The sequence below is a fragment of the Thermothielavioides terrestris genome, chromosome 2 (genome assembly GCF_000226115.1).
Source record: "Thermothielavioides terrestris NRRL 8126 chromosome 2, complete sequence".
In the NCBI taxonomy this organism is placed as follows: Eukaryota; Fungi; Ascomycota; class Sordariomycetes; order Sordariales; family Chaetomiaceae; genus Thermothielavioides; species Thermothielavioides terrestris.
Window position 1 is genome coordinate 800,699 of NC_016458.1, and position 13,400 is coordinate 814,098.

Here is a 13,400-nt window from a genome sequence, read left to right on the forward strand (position 1 = left end):
GCTTAAATCGACGACACGTCGCTTTCTGAGACCTGTTGCAGACAACATGTGCCGATATGCGTCGTTGAATTACTGTGTACCCGAGGGGAATCTAGTCTAGATACATGCGAGAAAATGAGTGGGAAAAGGGAGGGGATGAGCGGGATGTGATGCAATGTTTGCCCAGCCCGGGAATTCCAGATTTCCAGATTTCATGACCCTTGGACGCACGGCGGTCCAGAAGGCCGCTTCTCCTTACCCTTTCCGTCCTTGGTCTTTGTCTCCGGCTCCGCGGGGAGGGAGGGGCGGCTGGTGGTGTGATAGGAACTTGGGGGGGGGGGGGGGGGGGGGTTAGTGTACGGAATAAACTTGGTCAATGGAAACGGTGGCGACTGGTTGCATGCGTTCCTTTGCTTGCTCAGCAATGAGAGCTGACAGAATCATTTGGACATGCCGCAAGCCACCCGGATTTTTGAAAACAGCAGGATGTTCGCGAAGGTGCCGCCCGCTTTCCAGTGCCGTGGCGACCGTGTCCCTGGGTTGTATCTCAGGTCGGCTCTCGTGGCGCTGAATCATGCCGGTGCGCGTCGTGCAACATGGGTTTGCTGGGTGGGCTGTCTGGGACGACTTGTCTCAATTGAATCCTGCAATAGAAGTTAGCATAGCTGCGGAGTATGTCTGCGGATTGGATGTTGAGAGTCCAATTCTTACCCTGCGCGCTGTTCCCCATGTCCATGGGGAAGAACTGGTTGCCGAAGTTTCCCGGGTCGTCGCCGCGGAGGACTCTCTCCAGCATCGCATCGAGCTCAGGGTCCTCGTCCTGAGCCGCAAAGAAAGGTTCGGGAGTTGGCAGCCCAATGATGTCTGAAAGATTGTGCACCGTAACGCCCTGAGTGATGACGGGATGCGCCGCAGGGACCTGCAACAGCGCCGACATGGCGAGCTGCGGATGATTTTTCGCGAACTGGCGGAATCCGTCCATGGTGTTGCTCGGCTTCGCCGCAGCCCCGCGCTGTGTGTTGATGCAAATGATGTCGTTCGTCAACGCGGAAAGCTTTGCGATGATCGGAAGCGGGTTGCTGACCGGCAGCCCGTCGTTCAGGCAGTTCATGAAGAGGCCGAGCCCATTCATCGGTTGAGAATAACCCTGGACAACGCGAGTTGCAGTGCGCTGGACCTTGTGCGTACCGTCCTCGAGTTTGACCAATTCCCAGCCCAGAGTCTCGAGGTAATTCTCACGGACAACAATTCCCAGGTGCTTGACCGCAAATTGGATCCAGTCCTGCAGCGAAACTTCCTCGTCCGAGAGGAATTCTCGGATAGCCGAATAAACCGCGCACATGAAATCCCACTCCTTGTGGAATGGGTCTTGTTTCCAGAGAGTTGTCATGATGGGAGACTTCTCTTTTTGCGTGAGCAGGGAGAATAGAGACGAGTAGTATGCTGAGCAACAGTTAGGATAGGCGACGGACTGTACGACACCGGCGGACTTACCACGGTATCCCATGAATCCGTTGACCTTCTTTTTGGCGGGCTGGCTTTGATTCTCGGCGCGCATCATGGTGGAGAGTGCTTTCATTGTCGTCTCGCGTTCGCCTTCGCCAAGACCCTCAAAGGTCTGGATAATCTGGTTGATACCTGACATCGTGAATTCCTTCGAGGGTGCCATGTGTTTGGGAGGTGCTCTTTCAGAATTCGCCGTTGCGACGTTGCGACGGTAGCAGGCAGAGAGAATTCTTGGGAAGTGGGAAGAAGTCGGGGCCAGCCGCTCAAGAATGCGAGGGGGGCTAAAGCACCTACCATGCGTTTAATTGGAGGTGGGAGATAAAGTAAGGCCAAGTCACGCTTACCTAAGGTGGCATGCGCTTTCAGTCCGCCTGGTCCCTTTGTTCCTCTCTCACGAAAAGTTTAAAAAATGAGGAAGCATGCTCAGTTTGATTCCCGGCTCAAGACTAATCTGGGTGGATTGTTTTTTCTGGCTATAACGAAGCCTACGGACGACCGAAAACTAAACCACTCGTAGTCCCCTTCATCACCTGTAACCCTGTCCATGCCCGGTCACAACCCGAAAGACCTTAAGCATCCCACTGGCCATCAAACTCGAGACAATACCGTCTGCTTTCTCCGGTCAGAATGACTGGAACGCGAGGGATTTCGGCTCCTAGCAGGGAAATCCCCGCCAGATCCGTAGCGTTCAGGTGAGCATTCAGCGACTCCAGTCTCGACAAACCCAAGAGATCAAATTCCGGGCAAGGAATCTGTCCAGGAAAGTAAGCACCACTCTCAGAAGTGTCCGACTCGTGGAGTCCGGACTTACATCGCTCATGTCTTCAGGATGCAAATCCATCCTGTCGTCGAACCTCTTCCAGCCCTCGAAGAGAGTTGACAACCTTCGCTGGACTCGCCTAATCATCGCCTATTCCCTGTCAACACCGCTCTACAAGAACTGATCATTATACTCACATTTCTGATGTATTCCGGGAGGCGTGGACCAGGCATGCGACGGGTCTATTGTACACTGTCAGCTCTATTCTGTACATAATCTGGCAATAACTTACATTCTCGAAGATTTCCCGGTAGGTGTCATAGTTGGACCGCAGCTCTGGCACCAACCACTCGATGGTTTCGGGAATGATGACCTTGAAAGCAGGGAGCGACTTTCGCTTTCTGAATAAGGCAGGGTTGCCAGTCTCTCCCACTTGGAGATTGCCAAAGAATTTGTGCCAAGGTGTGCCCGGGACGTGGCGCAACGGGTGGAACAAGGTTTCGGGGTGCCAGTAGCTGATGCACCTCAGAAGACCTTCGCCATCATCGGCAGGATCGGGGATGTCGGCGTAGTCAGCTTCAGCATTCTTGTGGAAAACCATTCCGCCGAAAATCTTGACGTCCTCATTGTAGATCAGGCCGCTTTCCTTTCCCGGATAGGTTTCAGACTTCATGTGCAGCAGGAGAGCGCTGAGAAGTTGCGCCACTAAAGCCTGAGCTGCTTTGACTTGTTTCTCCAGGGAGCTATCTCCTCCTGAAGCGAGGCCGGTCTTCCGCCGCTGAAAATCGAGGAATTCGAGGATAGTGTTCGACGACGCGAGAAAATGACAGACAGTCTTGATCACAGACGCCTCGTCGACAATCACCAATGAGGGAGCATGTGAAACCCTCTGAGTGGTGACCAAAAAGACGCTGGCTGCTTGCAAAATCTCCTCGAAAGTGTTCTCGAACTCCTCGATTTCCTTTGCAAGAGATGAGCGGATGTACTGAGCCTGCAGGCGCAAAACAACCTGAGCATCAGGAGCAGTCTGAATCAGTAGAGTCCATTTCACTTTTCAAAGTACCGGCGTCGAGAACGCTTACCTGGCCGAGCGTGTGACGATCCATCTGTGCTCCCCGGGACGAGAAGGGTTGATTCTTGAGATTCCCCAAACCCCCCGTAGCCGCCTGGTCATCGGCCATGGTTGGTTATCGATGGTAGAGTGAGTTGGCTGAACGGGTTTGGATCAGGTTCTTCAAGGAATTTGCTTCGTGTTCAGGTTTGTGTTCTTCTCAGAAGAAAAGGATCGTTTAGCTTGCTGGCAGCATGGCAGCCTGAGGGGAAAGGGGCAACGATTGAATATGGCTCGTGGCTTGGAGTGTTGATTATTTTCGCACACAAATTTTTGGTTCGTTAGTATTGTGCGAAAGTTTCGCTTCCTATTGTGCGAAAGTTTCCTTTCCTATTGTGCAAATTTTTGCTTCCTATTGTGCGGGCTCAATTTATTTCCTCCCATTGTGCGAGGATTGAATCTTCGTCTTGTTGCTCCGAACAACACCACTAATCGGGGCACCCAATTCAACCGCGCTTTCAAAAACTTCTGCCACCGATTGCAACTTTCTACCATCGACGCTTTTCTTCTCTCTCGGGGCCAGCTTGACTTTTCCTTCAAGCAAGCTTCTCAATTACCGAGAGAGAGACTTGATCAATAACTCTGCCTGTTCACTCCGGAACTTCTCAGCCATCTCACCGACCCGACAACAATATGGCTTCTTCCGTCCAGAACGCCAACCTCCCGGCCATGGAGAACCAGGCCCCGGCTCCGCTGGCCTTCGTCTTCCATGGAAATGAAATGATCATCCAGTGCACCGCAAACATCGATGATCAGGCTGCTGCTGTGCGCTACCTCGAGCCCGTCATGCGCAACTACCAGTGAGTTTTATCCATTGACTTTGGCCCGCGAATGCCGACTAATTTTTCCAGGAACTTCAATGATGGCAAAGCGACTGCGATCGTCCGCTGCGCAGAGTCGACCAAGTACTGGATTACCAGCATCGCGTACGCAGAGACCCTGGACAATGATTCCTACACCATCATCAAGACTTCCGTCGGTGAGTACTGTTTCAAACCTCAGTGTTCTGTTTTCAGGAATCTAATCAACACATGTAGACTCCCCCGAGAACCCGCCTGTGGATGCTGAGCCTGTCAAGCTCCCGAAGGTTTCCAAGGTCCACATTCGTCGCCCGCGCAATCAGTTCATCATCTATCGCCAGTGGATGTCGGCCAGAATTCACGCGGAGACCCCTGGCGTGACTGCCGGTTGTGTGTGTAAGTGTATTATTCCACCTCGTCATCTGACAGCACTGACACCAGATAGCGCAACTTGTGGCACAGATGTGGCGCCACGAGGATCCAGCGGTTAAAGCTCGCTTTAAGGCTCTGGCCGATGAAGAGGACCGGATGCACAAGCTCATGTACCCTGGATACCGCTATGTGGCTGGTCGTCGCAGGCCCCAGCTTGCGCTGTCGAAGCGCAACTTGCCGCACGACCCCATGACCGTCGCGGAGAGACTGATTGCCGCTGGATTCTGATCCTCGCAATGCTCCGCATCCGAGTCAGCAGCATTCGACTTCACGACTGTGCTCATGAAAGTCCCGACTTTTCGGTCCCCCACGGTCAATCAGAAAACCCACAAAAAACGGTAAACGCTCAAAATCGGAAAAAAAATTGAAAACGAAGAAACAACAGGTCAGTCTTCAGCTCCGTGGTCCATCCCAGCGACTGCCGAACTACGCTGCCGGCGACCTGATACTAACAGTGACACTGCTACAGATTGCAATCCCGACCGTCGCCAGCCTCCCGCTCGGCGCAGCAATGCGTTCCCGCTGGGAAACAGGCAAGCAATGACGAGTTCTGGGCCCGATGATTTTTCCTGCACTTTCTTCCGCGATGAAGCTCCAGCCTTGTTCTTTGAGGGAATGGCGACAGTACCAGCCTGATTGTTGAAGAGGGGATGGCAACAGTAATGGATGATGGTCACTCGTGCTATTCCCTGTGATTAAGTTCTCTGGGGAGGATACACTCGACGATGGACTCTGGGATTAAGTTCTTGGAGACGAACTTCTGGGATTATATGTCCTTGGAAGGGGAAAGAAGTCGGACGAGCTGCATCAAGTAGCCGACACTGTCAATTGGCGGTAGCTTTGAGGTTGCCATGGGTTGTTCATTCGGTTCTTCGGCATTAGGTCGGGGACACAGGGCAGAGTAGCATAGCACACAATACAAAGGGGCTGACCGTTACGACATGTTCCATCCTCGCTCAGTGTGTTTGTATTCATCATCGATGGGGTAACTTCCGAGCAACATCGGTTTTTCTGACTTCTCCCGATGTACAGGATGCCGGTTTCCGAACACACCCAGCCGCCTTCTACGAGCGACTCCACCACAAGATGACGCAGCGGCAGCAGCTGCTGCGGGGAGTTTGAGTGCGTAGGAGAAGGGGGAACAGAGTGTTTATGGACAGGTTGATGACGGGCAGCGATCACAGAAAGCGAGAAAGGCCTCGAGGCAATGACTCGAGAGCAAGCAACAGCCCTCGATAGCAGCACGCAGGCAACGGAAGCACAGAAGCACAAACACCAAGTATCGCGGGTGGTGGAAGAACAAGTTGTCCGAGCAAACGCCAACCGAGTCGATTGCTAACTAGGCAATCAGAGCTGGAGCCATATGTGCAGGCCCTTGCGGAGACGGGGGCCGAAAGAGCGCGATTCAAGAGAGCAGCGCTCTTTTCAGGCTGCTCCTAGAACATCGTCTGCGGTGACAAAACGGCAGAGACGAACCAGACAGAGCAATCGACGCGCTACCATAAAGCCTCCTGTGTCCCAATACCAGCATTATCGACCGCTCCAGTCACTGCTCCAGATGAAGGTTCGGCAACGAAACTCGGTTCCCTGCTCTTTGTCGCCCGAGGGACCCAGCGGACGAGCACACATGAAGAAGGACCGGCCTGCGAATGGCTTTGTCAGCTGGGGCCGGCGAACGACGGGATAATAAAGGGAGACACTGGGAATGCAGTGATGGAGGGGAAGGCATCTAGACAACTGGAACATGGAACAAGAGACACAATGGCCAGGAAAGGTTTACAAGGCGCGCCATGGCGCGGGGTTGGGAGGGGAGACACATACCGCAATTGATGCCGGGCTTCTTGGTGACCAGCATCTGACAATCCTCGCCGTGCTCGCATTTGGGCACGACCCTCTTGCCAAGCAGCTTGCCCCAGGACTCCTTTGCCTGGATGGGGTCAAACACCTTTTCCGAAGAGGAGCCCTCAGGCTTTTGGCTTTGCTCAAGAGTGTTGTCGACGTCATCTCCTGTGGAGGTACCGCTGTTCGATTCGGCGCCCGAAGCGGTTTGCACGCCAGGGCAATCGCGGTCAGCCTTCAGCTCGGGGCTCGATTCATCGACACCCTGGGCTGGGGTGGGGGGATCCTCGTCTGGGACCGGTGTTTTTGGCTTGAAGAAACCTTTCAGAGTGCTCTGCGAAGAGCCCGTAGTTGAGTTTGTGGAACCCGCTCTGTTCAAGTTCCCCTTCCCTTTCTTCTGGGGCCGGCGCACGGCCGTTGAGGACTCTGCTTGCCGCTTCGTAGGAACCGACTTTTGCGGGGAGGCCGCGCTATTGGGGGTTGTGCTGCTGACTGAGACCGACGCAATTGTTGGGTTTCTGTCCGAGCCGGGAGTTGTGTTGTTCTCGAGGATGCCAGTGGTTTTTACCCCGTTTGCGGCATCCAGAACGCCACGGCCGTCTTGATTGTCCATCTGAGCCTGTGTACTCGTCTTTGCAGACGGAGCGCTCTTCTTGAAGAACATCTCGCGAATGCTTTGTCTGCGGTCAAACTCGGGAATGAGCTTCGCTGAAGTGGGAAGAAGATCCTTGGAGGACCACTCCCGGAGTCGCTTGCCGCCTTTGAACATGCCTGCCGGGTTCATGACATCCTCAATGGGGACATTGGTATCCCCAAAACTGACGGCGTCACCAATCGTCGCGTATACGGGACAATGATCGGATCCAAGGAGCCCCTCTTGGATATTGGCGTCGATGAACCAGTCCTTGATTCCAGAGCTGCACAGCACGTAGTCTATTCGACTCCCGAAGTTGCCTGGCCGCGCATTCTTCTTCGTCTCCCAGCAGGTGAACATGCCTGCACGAGTGGGATGAAATTCTCTGCAGAGATCCCACAGGACTGGCTCTTCTCTGCCTTCGTCTCTCCCTCCGACGACAGTTCCCCCAAATACTAAGTGGTTGAGAAGGCGTCGCGGGGGCGTCGACATGAACTCGTCAAGCGTCATGCCCTCCTTTCGCAGTCGTTCCGCCAAGCCAGCGGTGTCCAGCGGAGAGCGCACGATATTCAGATCGCCGCACAGAAAGACTTGCTTCCCCATGGCGACCAGGTTGCGCACTCTGACGTCGATAGCGTCGATGTAGGCCTCGCGGAACTCGGTTCTCGTCTCGTCTCGGGTGGCGGGGCTATAGACTCCAATAAGAACGAAAGCAGGGAACTCCAGGATCACGCAACGGCCTTCAGAGTCGAGCGTTTGTTCGTCGATTGAATCCGAAAGTTGTCCGGGCTTAGGGTATCCGCCGATTTGCAGGTCCGAAGGGAGCTCGCGGAACTTTGTGGAGGAGTTCGGCGGACAGAGAACGCCGGTAATGCCTTCTTCTGCGCGGATCGGGCAGCACTTGGAGGAACGCGTGTAGATGGCTACACCAGAGTATCCTGCAATTTTGAATTAGCAAGCGGAATTGAGTAGGCCGGAATGGCAGGGAGTTGTCCGTTTGCGAACCTTTCTTGTACTTGGGGAAACTGAAGTAGACATCCCAGCCCGGGACCAGGACCATGTCATCCCTCAGGTCCTTGCGCTGAATCTTGGTCTCCTGCATGACGACGATGTCTGCCTCGAGGGTGTCAAACATGGCCTACAGCCACAGTTAGCGGCCTGGTCCCTGATAAGTAGGCGTGGACTCGTCGAACCTGGAACGAGCGGTTCTCCCGCCATGGCTGGTATCCGAATGGATTCCGGATGCCGTTGACTACACAGCATATCAGCAAGGGGAAGAACGACCAAAAGACATGCAGTTCAGGCCGTTTTTACCGTTCCACGTCGTGATCCGGAGCGGCATTTTCCCGTTGAGTCTTGAGCCCTCAATGCTTGTAGCTTCGGCGAGGGCTCTCTCGGAAGGGATGGATGCTCGAGAAATCGGCCAAGACTCAGATACCGAGTTGGGCGCTGGGGAGACGAGAAACACAAGATGTGCTACTCGGATACAGGGCGGAGTAATGGTGCGGGACCCATTCGTTCAGTGATGCGATTCTCCTGTGTGGACGGTTCATCGATTGACAGCATCTCAGAATGGAGGTGAAAAGCCGCCGCTTCACATCCAGAATACGCATCACTGGCCACGACTGTCTGGCAAGAGACCTCTTATTCTTATTCTCATGCGGGAACCATCATGGGAGAATACTAGGAGCGCCTCTTAATTTCTGCTTCGCCACGCCACATTTACGCGAGTGCGAAGGGCAGGCAATCAAGCACGATCGCTCCTGCCGATCGCGAAGTCACCTGACTTGCCCAACTGAGAAGTTCGCATCAACTGGGAACTCACGTGACCTGAATCTGAATGCTTGTTATGTCATCATCGGGCTTGGCGGGCCATTGGCTCGTGCGCGGCCCAGTGAGCTTGCCGCACCAGCCCGAAGTCTAGCCGGAGTGGTCTGACCTCACCAGCCGAAGCTTGAGCCAAAAAAAGGGTCTCTTGCTTCACCTTTACTTGCCGAGAAGCTCCCGGACCCATTGACACACCGCACCACATCGAATTGAGCCGTCGTCCGTCGTCGACACGTTTAAGCAACATGCTTGCCCAGCGCCTGACTTCCCGCGCTGCGCAGCGTTTCGCAACGCAGCTGCGCGCCCAGGCTCCGCGCCGCTTCGCCAGCACCGAGACCGAGAGCCAGTTCGTGCGCGAGCGCCGCGCCGTCAAGGAGCACGCTGTTGCCACAACTGGTGAGCATCGCCGTGCGTTCCGGTGATCAAGTGGCCTAGCTAGGACGGCGCTGACTGGAAGCAGAGCTGTGGCGCAAGATCAGCCTCTAGTATGCCCACCCCGCCCTCAAACCCTCTTTCAGCCTGCTGCGTGGTTTTCGTGACGACATTGTCCCAATGCCCCAAGACCAACGAACATGGGACGACACCCCTTCGGCGGCACTGGAGACACAGAGGATCTTTTCGCTGTGGTGAAGCCGAGGCGTGCGGCGAGGGTTGCAAAAAAAAAAAAAAAAATGGAGAAAAGCGCGAGATGGGATTATGCTGACATGTTGCCCCCCCTCAAAACAGTGCCGTCCCGCCCGCTCTCCTGCTTTCCGGCCTGAACGCCTACAACCTCTGGAACGAGCACTGGGAGCACTGGGAGCACCTGCCGCCTCTCGAGGAGCGCACCGAGTACCCCTACCAGAACATCCGCACTCGGAACTTCCCCTGGGGCGATGGTGACAAGGTACGTCTTTCTCTACGAGCCCCTACGCCGTGTACCAGGAGACTGATTTCTTTCGCAGACCCTTTTGTACGTATATACCCTTCAAGAACTCCCGGCTACCTGTGGGCGATCAAGAACAGATCCGCGCCACAGAGAGAGGCGTTCTCGATGGATCAATCGCTTGCTAACCGAAACGAACAGCTGGAACGACAAGGTCAACTACCACAACAAGGACAAGACCACCTAAGTGGGAAGTTCGTCATTAATTTGACCGTCGTTAGAGGAGGACGGAAAGACAATGGGGGTGTACATGTAGACGATCAAGGAAATACGGCGAAAGCTGACAGACAACTGTACATGTTTCCTAGCGTCGAAGAACCGGAATCCAGGAATGAGGCCCGTTCGCCGATACTAATCGCGTGATAGTTGCTTGCGTGCTCGCTTGTCTACACAGTAGGAACTGCTTGCAAGCAGAATGCTGGCCGGTGCAGGTGTCTTGGCACGGGAAAGTTGAGGGGATAGAACCTTGACGGCTATATCGGGGAGCACCGAGTCAGAAGAAAGTGCCTCTTCATTGCCGGGCATAAAATTTGGGATACCCGAATCGGCAGCCACTTTTTACCGACACCAATACAGTCGCCAGCGCAAATATCAGAAGCTGTCATCGGTGTTCCTGCCTTCATCTCTTCCCTTGGCCTCGTGCTAATTCTCCTGTCCCGCATTATCTCCTTGCCATCTCCTCCTCCCATAACCTCAGATACGTATCAATACACTCAGCAGCTCGCACATGGTCCCCCTCGGCCCTAAGAACCGTCGCTTTCTTCGCCATCATCTCGCATCTCTTGTTGACATCCTCCACCGCCGAAAAGCACTGGTACCCGGCGTCGAGCGCCTTGAGGGCTTTAGCCAGCATCTCGGCCCGTTCGGTCGCCCTGCCGCGGCCCTGCACTTCTCCCGCCAGGCCTATCCGCGCGTCTGCCAGCAAGCTGTACAACACCCCGTTTGTGTAGGTCGCATCCGTCTCGAGGCTGCGGGGCAAGACAGCGACGAGAAGCTGCTCAGCGGCCGCGAACTCGCCGAGCGCGTTGAGAATGTTGGCTACCGCGCCGATTGCTTGCCACAGCAACGCGACGAGACGGGCGCGCCACGCCATGCCTGCTGCGCGCATGGCAAGGGTAAAACCTTTCTCTGGCCGGCCGATGCAGTCAAAGAGGTGGACTTTGGCGAGCAGTAGACGGATGCGAAGAGACACGTCCCTGTTTTCCTCCCGGAGTTGGGACATGAGCTTTTCGATCTTGCTGAAGGCAGCGTTGAAGTCCTGACGCCGGGTGAGTGCCTCGATATGTAACGAGTCAATGATGAAGACCAGATCGGGGTCGATATCCTCCGGGCCGCTCTGGAGGAGCTGGTAGAGTAGATTCTCAGCGGATTCGAGGTTATTGTGATGGAGATCGCGGCGCAGTTTGAGAATGCCACGGTAGAGGTGCCAGTATTGATCAGGTTTTGCGGAGCGGAGCATGCTCGGGTCGATGGTGTCCAGCTTCGCAAACGCATCCCCGTACTTCCCTTTCGCAGCCAGTAAGCCGGCCATCCGGCAGGTGAGCTTCAGCCGATCGTCAAGGACCGCGCTGCGCCCGTGACAGCGGAGAAACACGTCGCAGACCATGGTCGAAAGAACACCGAGACCGAGCCTATCCCACAGAGCGATGACCAACGAGAGCTGAGGGCCGATCATCGTCTTCACATTCTTCTCCACAATGAGCTGGGAACTTCGCACCATGCTTTCCATGGAAGCCGAGACACTCTCGCCGTTTGCGAGCCCAAGCTTGGCCTCGCTCAAGAGCGCCGAGCTCCAGAGTATCCACATGCCCGTCTCCTTCGCTTTGGCCCGGAGGAACACGAGCGACTCCTTACCGGTGCCAAGCATGCTGCTGTCTTGGAGCTCTCTGACAAGGTTAGGGTGAGCTCTGCCAAAGTGAAAGAACCAATTCAGAGCGAAATTGAGGCATGTCGTATCTCTGTTTTCTTTGGCTGTTGTGATCGCTTCCAGCATGGTTGCCACGGCCTCTCTATGGCAGCCAAAGTCCGACTGCACAATGCCGAGGTTGAGCAAGGCGTATTGGTAGAACAATCGATCCCGGCTCTGCATGGTGTAGTCGAAGTATCTGTGGAGGTAATCGAAAGACGCTGGGAGGTCCCCAGCTCGCCACGAATCTGAAAAGCTGCCTTCGTCAACATGACACCCGTAATATGGTATCAGAAAGAACTTACCTGAGGTAATGCGACAGGCTTGGGACAGTACGACTGCTCTTCAGCAGCGTCTGAAATTGCTCCCTGATCTCTGTCGGCACCCTGACTCCGTACTCTGTTCCCGTTAGCCAGCTCACCAAATTTCATAATGATTCGCAGAATATCATACTCTGCACCTGCTCAATCTGGAATTCAAGCAGGCTCTCTATTTCGTCGGTGCTAACAGGCACCGTAGCATCTTCGTCGTCCATAAGCAGCATGTTTCCGTACGCTGCCACGGCAATCTCGTCCGTTTGATCGCCCCATTCGTGCTCGCCGGCCAAGAGCACCGAGTCAAAGCTGAGCCGGCTGTAGTGGGGGTTGCGGCGTCTCCAGTATGCCGCGGTAGGCTGGCGGTACTTGACGAACACCTTCCAGAGCTCAGCCGCCTGGCTGAACTGCATCCTCGAGAACTCCAGGTACGACCTCCTGAGGAAGACGCCGAATGGGGAGTTGCGCGAGAAGAGCACGCCGGACGGAGGCTCCTCGCCCCGCGCCGCGAGCTCCCTCAGCTCGGCTTTCGTCCTCTGCAGGAGGTTCGGTAACTGGTCAAAGAACTCGTGCAAGCTGTGCAGCGAGTCGATCCCCCAGAGCTTCTCCAGGAACCTGTCCCAGAGGCGGCGGCCGGGCAGACGATCAGCGGCGGGATAGCCGCCCAGCAACTCCTCGAAGTGGTGGACAGACGCGATCAGTTTGATCGTGCTGTCTGCCTTCTTCCATCGCTCGGCGAGGCCCGCGGATGGATTGATCAGGCTGCAGTCCAGGAGATGAGTTGTAATGAAGTCGATCACCGGAATGATGGCATCGTTCGGAACGGCCCCTTCAGCGTACAGTTCAACGAGAGCCAGCAGGCCGATCCTGGCAGGAGCGAGATACCGCGGCATGGCGTCCCATGGGTGAAGAAGGTCGCCGCCCCTGCTCGGCAAGTCAATGAAATTGGCTAACTAGGTGCCGTATCTTGGGTAAGGGACCAGGAGCAAGATGATGCTTGACGTCTTATTCGTCATTCGAGAATTCGAGAGCGAAGCTGTCGCCTTGACCGAGCTGTTTCGCTCCGTGAAAGGCAGTGGAGCGCAGTGGAAGAAATGCGTAACGTATCCGCGGTCTGCTCAGTTGGTGAGCAGAAGGAAGTGTCTTCCAACACTGGAGCCTATGAGCCCCGTCCGTTTTTCGGGACCGAATTCCTTACTGTGACTCGAAAATGCCGTTTGGCCAGGGAGATTCTTTGCTCACGGTGGAAGTCGCGATGCACGCGTCCAGACACTGGCGTTCCTTGGGGAGAAAAATCGGGGTTAGGGTTGATGTTTAAGTGCGCCCAACAAACAGGTTTACCATCCACTTTTCGACATCCCTCTTGC

General features: G+C 55.1%; 6 protein-coding genes across 6 annotated transcripts; 2 read left to right on the top strand and 4 right to left on the bottom strand.

Annotated features, from left to right (window-relative positions):
• Positions 1–320: 320 nt before the first annotated feature.
• On the bottom strand, positions 321–1,755 carry THITE_2111503 (uncharacterized protein). The gene is made up of 3 exons (XM_003651300.1): positions 1,474–1,755; positions 691–1,422; positions 321–623 (listed from the first exon to the last, which is right to left on the bottom strand). Exons 1-3 carry the CDS (start codon positions 1,622–1,624, stop codon positions 613–615), a joined length of 894 nt encoding a protein of 297 aa, XP_003651348.1. The 5' UTR covers positions 1,625–1,755; the 3' UTR covers positions 321–612.
• Positions 1,756–2,054: 299 nt separating this feature from the next.
• THITE_2127265 (uncharacterized protein) lies at positions 2,055–3,426 on the bottom strand (the record flags this gene model as incomplete). The annotated part of the gene is made up of 5 exons (XM_003651301.1): positions 2,055–2,237; positions 2,297–2,374; positions 2,443–2,487; positions 2,538–3,254; positions 3,328–3,426. The coding sequence occupies 5 exons, from the start codon at positions 3,424–3,426 to the stop codon at positions 2,055–2,057; spliced, it is 1,122 nt and encodes a 373-aa protein (XP_003651349.1).
• A 325-nt stretch (positions 3,427–3,751) lies between these two features.
• Positions 3,752–5,148, top strand: THITE_2111506 (uncharacterized protein). Its single transcript, XM_003651302.1, has 5 exons — positions 3,752–4,156; positions 4,208–4,335; positions 4,394–4,552; positions 4,602–4,973; positions 5,058–5,148. The coding sequence occupies exons 1-4, from the start codon at positions 3,990–3,992 to the stop codon at positions 4,814–4,816; spliced, it is 669 nt and encodes a 222-aa protein (XP_003651350.1). The 5' UTR covers positions 3,752–3,989; the 3' UTR covers positions 4,817–4,973; positions 5,058–5,148.
• Positions 5,149–5,842: 694 nt separating this feature from the next.
• THITE_2111508 (uncharacterized protein) lies at positions 5,843–8,518 on the bottom strand. Its single transcript, XM_003651303.1, has 5 exons — positions 8,376–8,518; positions 8,255–8,313; positions 8,067–8,199; positions 6,410–7,999; positions 5,843–6,231 (listed from the first exon to the last, which is right to left on the bottom strand). Exons 1-5 carry the CDS (start codon positions 8,401–8,403, stop codon positions 6,119–6,121), a joined length of 1,923 nt encoding a protein of 640 aa, XP_003651351.1. The 5' UTR covers positions 8,404–8,518; the 3' UTR covers positions 5,843–6,118.
• Positions 8,519–9,133: 615 nt separating this feature from the next.
• Positions 9,134–10,000, top strand: THITE_2046525 (uncharacterized protein; the record flags this gene model as incomplete). Its single annotated transcript, XM_003651304.1, has 4 exons — positions 9,134–9,306; positions 9,615–9,774; positions 9,833–9,840; positions 9,955–10,000. The coding sequence occupies 4 exons, from the start codon at positions 9,134–9,136 to the stop codon at positions 9,998–10,000; spliced, it is 387 nt and encodes a 128-aa protein (XP_003651352.1).
• Positions 10,001–10,325: 325 nt separating this feature from the next.
• THITE_2111513 (uncharacterized protein) lies at positions 10,326–13,026 on the bottom strand. The gene is made up of 3 exons (XM_003651305.1): positions 12,173–13,026; positions 12,025–12,118; positions 10,326–11,975 (listed from the first exon to the last, which is right to left on the bottom strand). Exons 1-3 carry the CDS (start codon positions 12,924–12,926, stop codon positions 10,475–10,477), a joined length of 2,349 nt encoding a protein of 782 aa, XP_003651353.1. The 5' UTR covers positions 12,927–13,026; the 3' UTR covers positions 10,326–10,474.
• Positions 13,027–13,400: the final 374 nt, after the last annotated feature.

What these genes read in the sequence shown, in the direction of transcription:
- THITE_2111513 (XM_003651305.1), bottom strand. Translation starts at nt 12,926, where the DNA reads ATGCCGCGGTATCTCGCTCCTGCCAGGATCGGCCTGCTGGCTCTCGTT. An exon ending in CCAGATTGAGCAGGTGCAGA is followed by an intron (nt 12,119 to 12,172) that starts GTATGATATTCT and finishes TAACGGGAACAG; the next exon opens with AGTACGGAGTCAGGGTGCCG. An exon ending in AGCCTGTCGCATTACCTCAG is followed by an intron (nt 11,976 to 12,024) that starts GTAAGTTCTTTC and finishes TGACGAAGGCAG; the next exon opens with CTTTTCAGATTCGTGGCGAG.
- THITE_2111503 (XM_003651300.1), bottom strand. Translation starts at nt 1,624, where the DNA reads ATGTCAGGTATCAACCAGATTATCCAGACCTTTGAGGGTCTTGGCGAA. An exon ending in CGGATTCATGGGATACCGTG is followed by an intron (nt 1,423 to 1,473) that starts GTAAGTCCGCCG and finishes ACTGTTGCTCAG; the next exon opens with CATACTACTCGTCTCTATTC.
- THITE_2111506 (XM_003651302.1), top strand. Translation starts at nt 3,990, where the DNA reads ATGGCTTCTTCCGTCCAGAACGCCAACCTCCCGGCCATGGAGAACCAG. An exon ending in CATCATCAAGACTTCCGTCG is followed by an intron (nt 4,336 to 4,393) that starts GTGAGTACTGTT and finishes CAACACATGTAG; the next exon opens with ACTCCCCCGAGAACCCGCCT. An exon ending in CGTGACTGCCGGTTGTGTGT is followed by an intron (nt 4,553 to 4,601) that starts GTAAGTGTATTA and finishes GACACCAGATAG; the next exon opens with CGCAACTTGTGGCACAGATG.
- THITE_2111508 (XM_003651303.1), bottom strand. Translation starts at nt 8,403, where the DNA reads ATGCCGCTCCGGATCACGACGTGGAACG. An exon ending in CCGGATCACGACGTGGAACG is followed by an intron (nt 8,314 to 8,375) that starts GTAAAAACGGCC and finishes TATGCTGTGTAG; the next exon opens with TCAACGGCATCCGGAATCCA. An exon ending in GGGAGAACCGCTCGTTCCAG is followed by an intron (nt 8,200 to 8,254) that starts GTTCGACGAGTC and finishes CTGTGGCTGTAG; the next exon opens with GCCATGTTTGACACCCTCGA.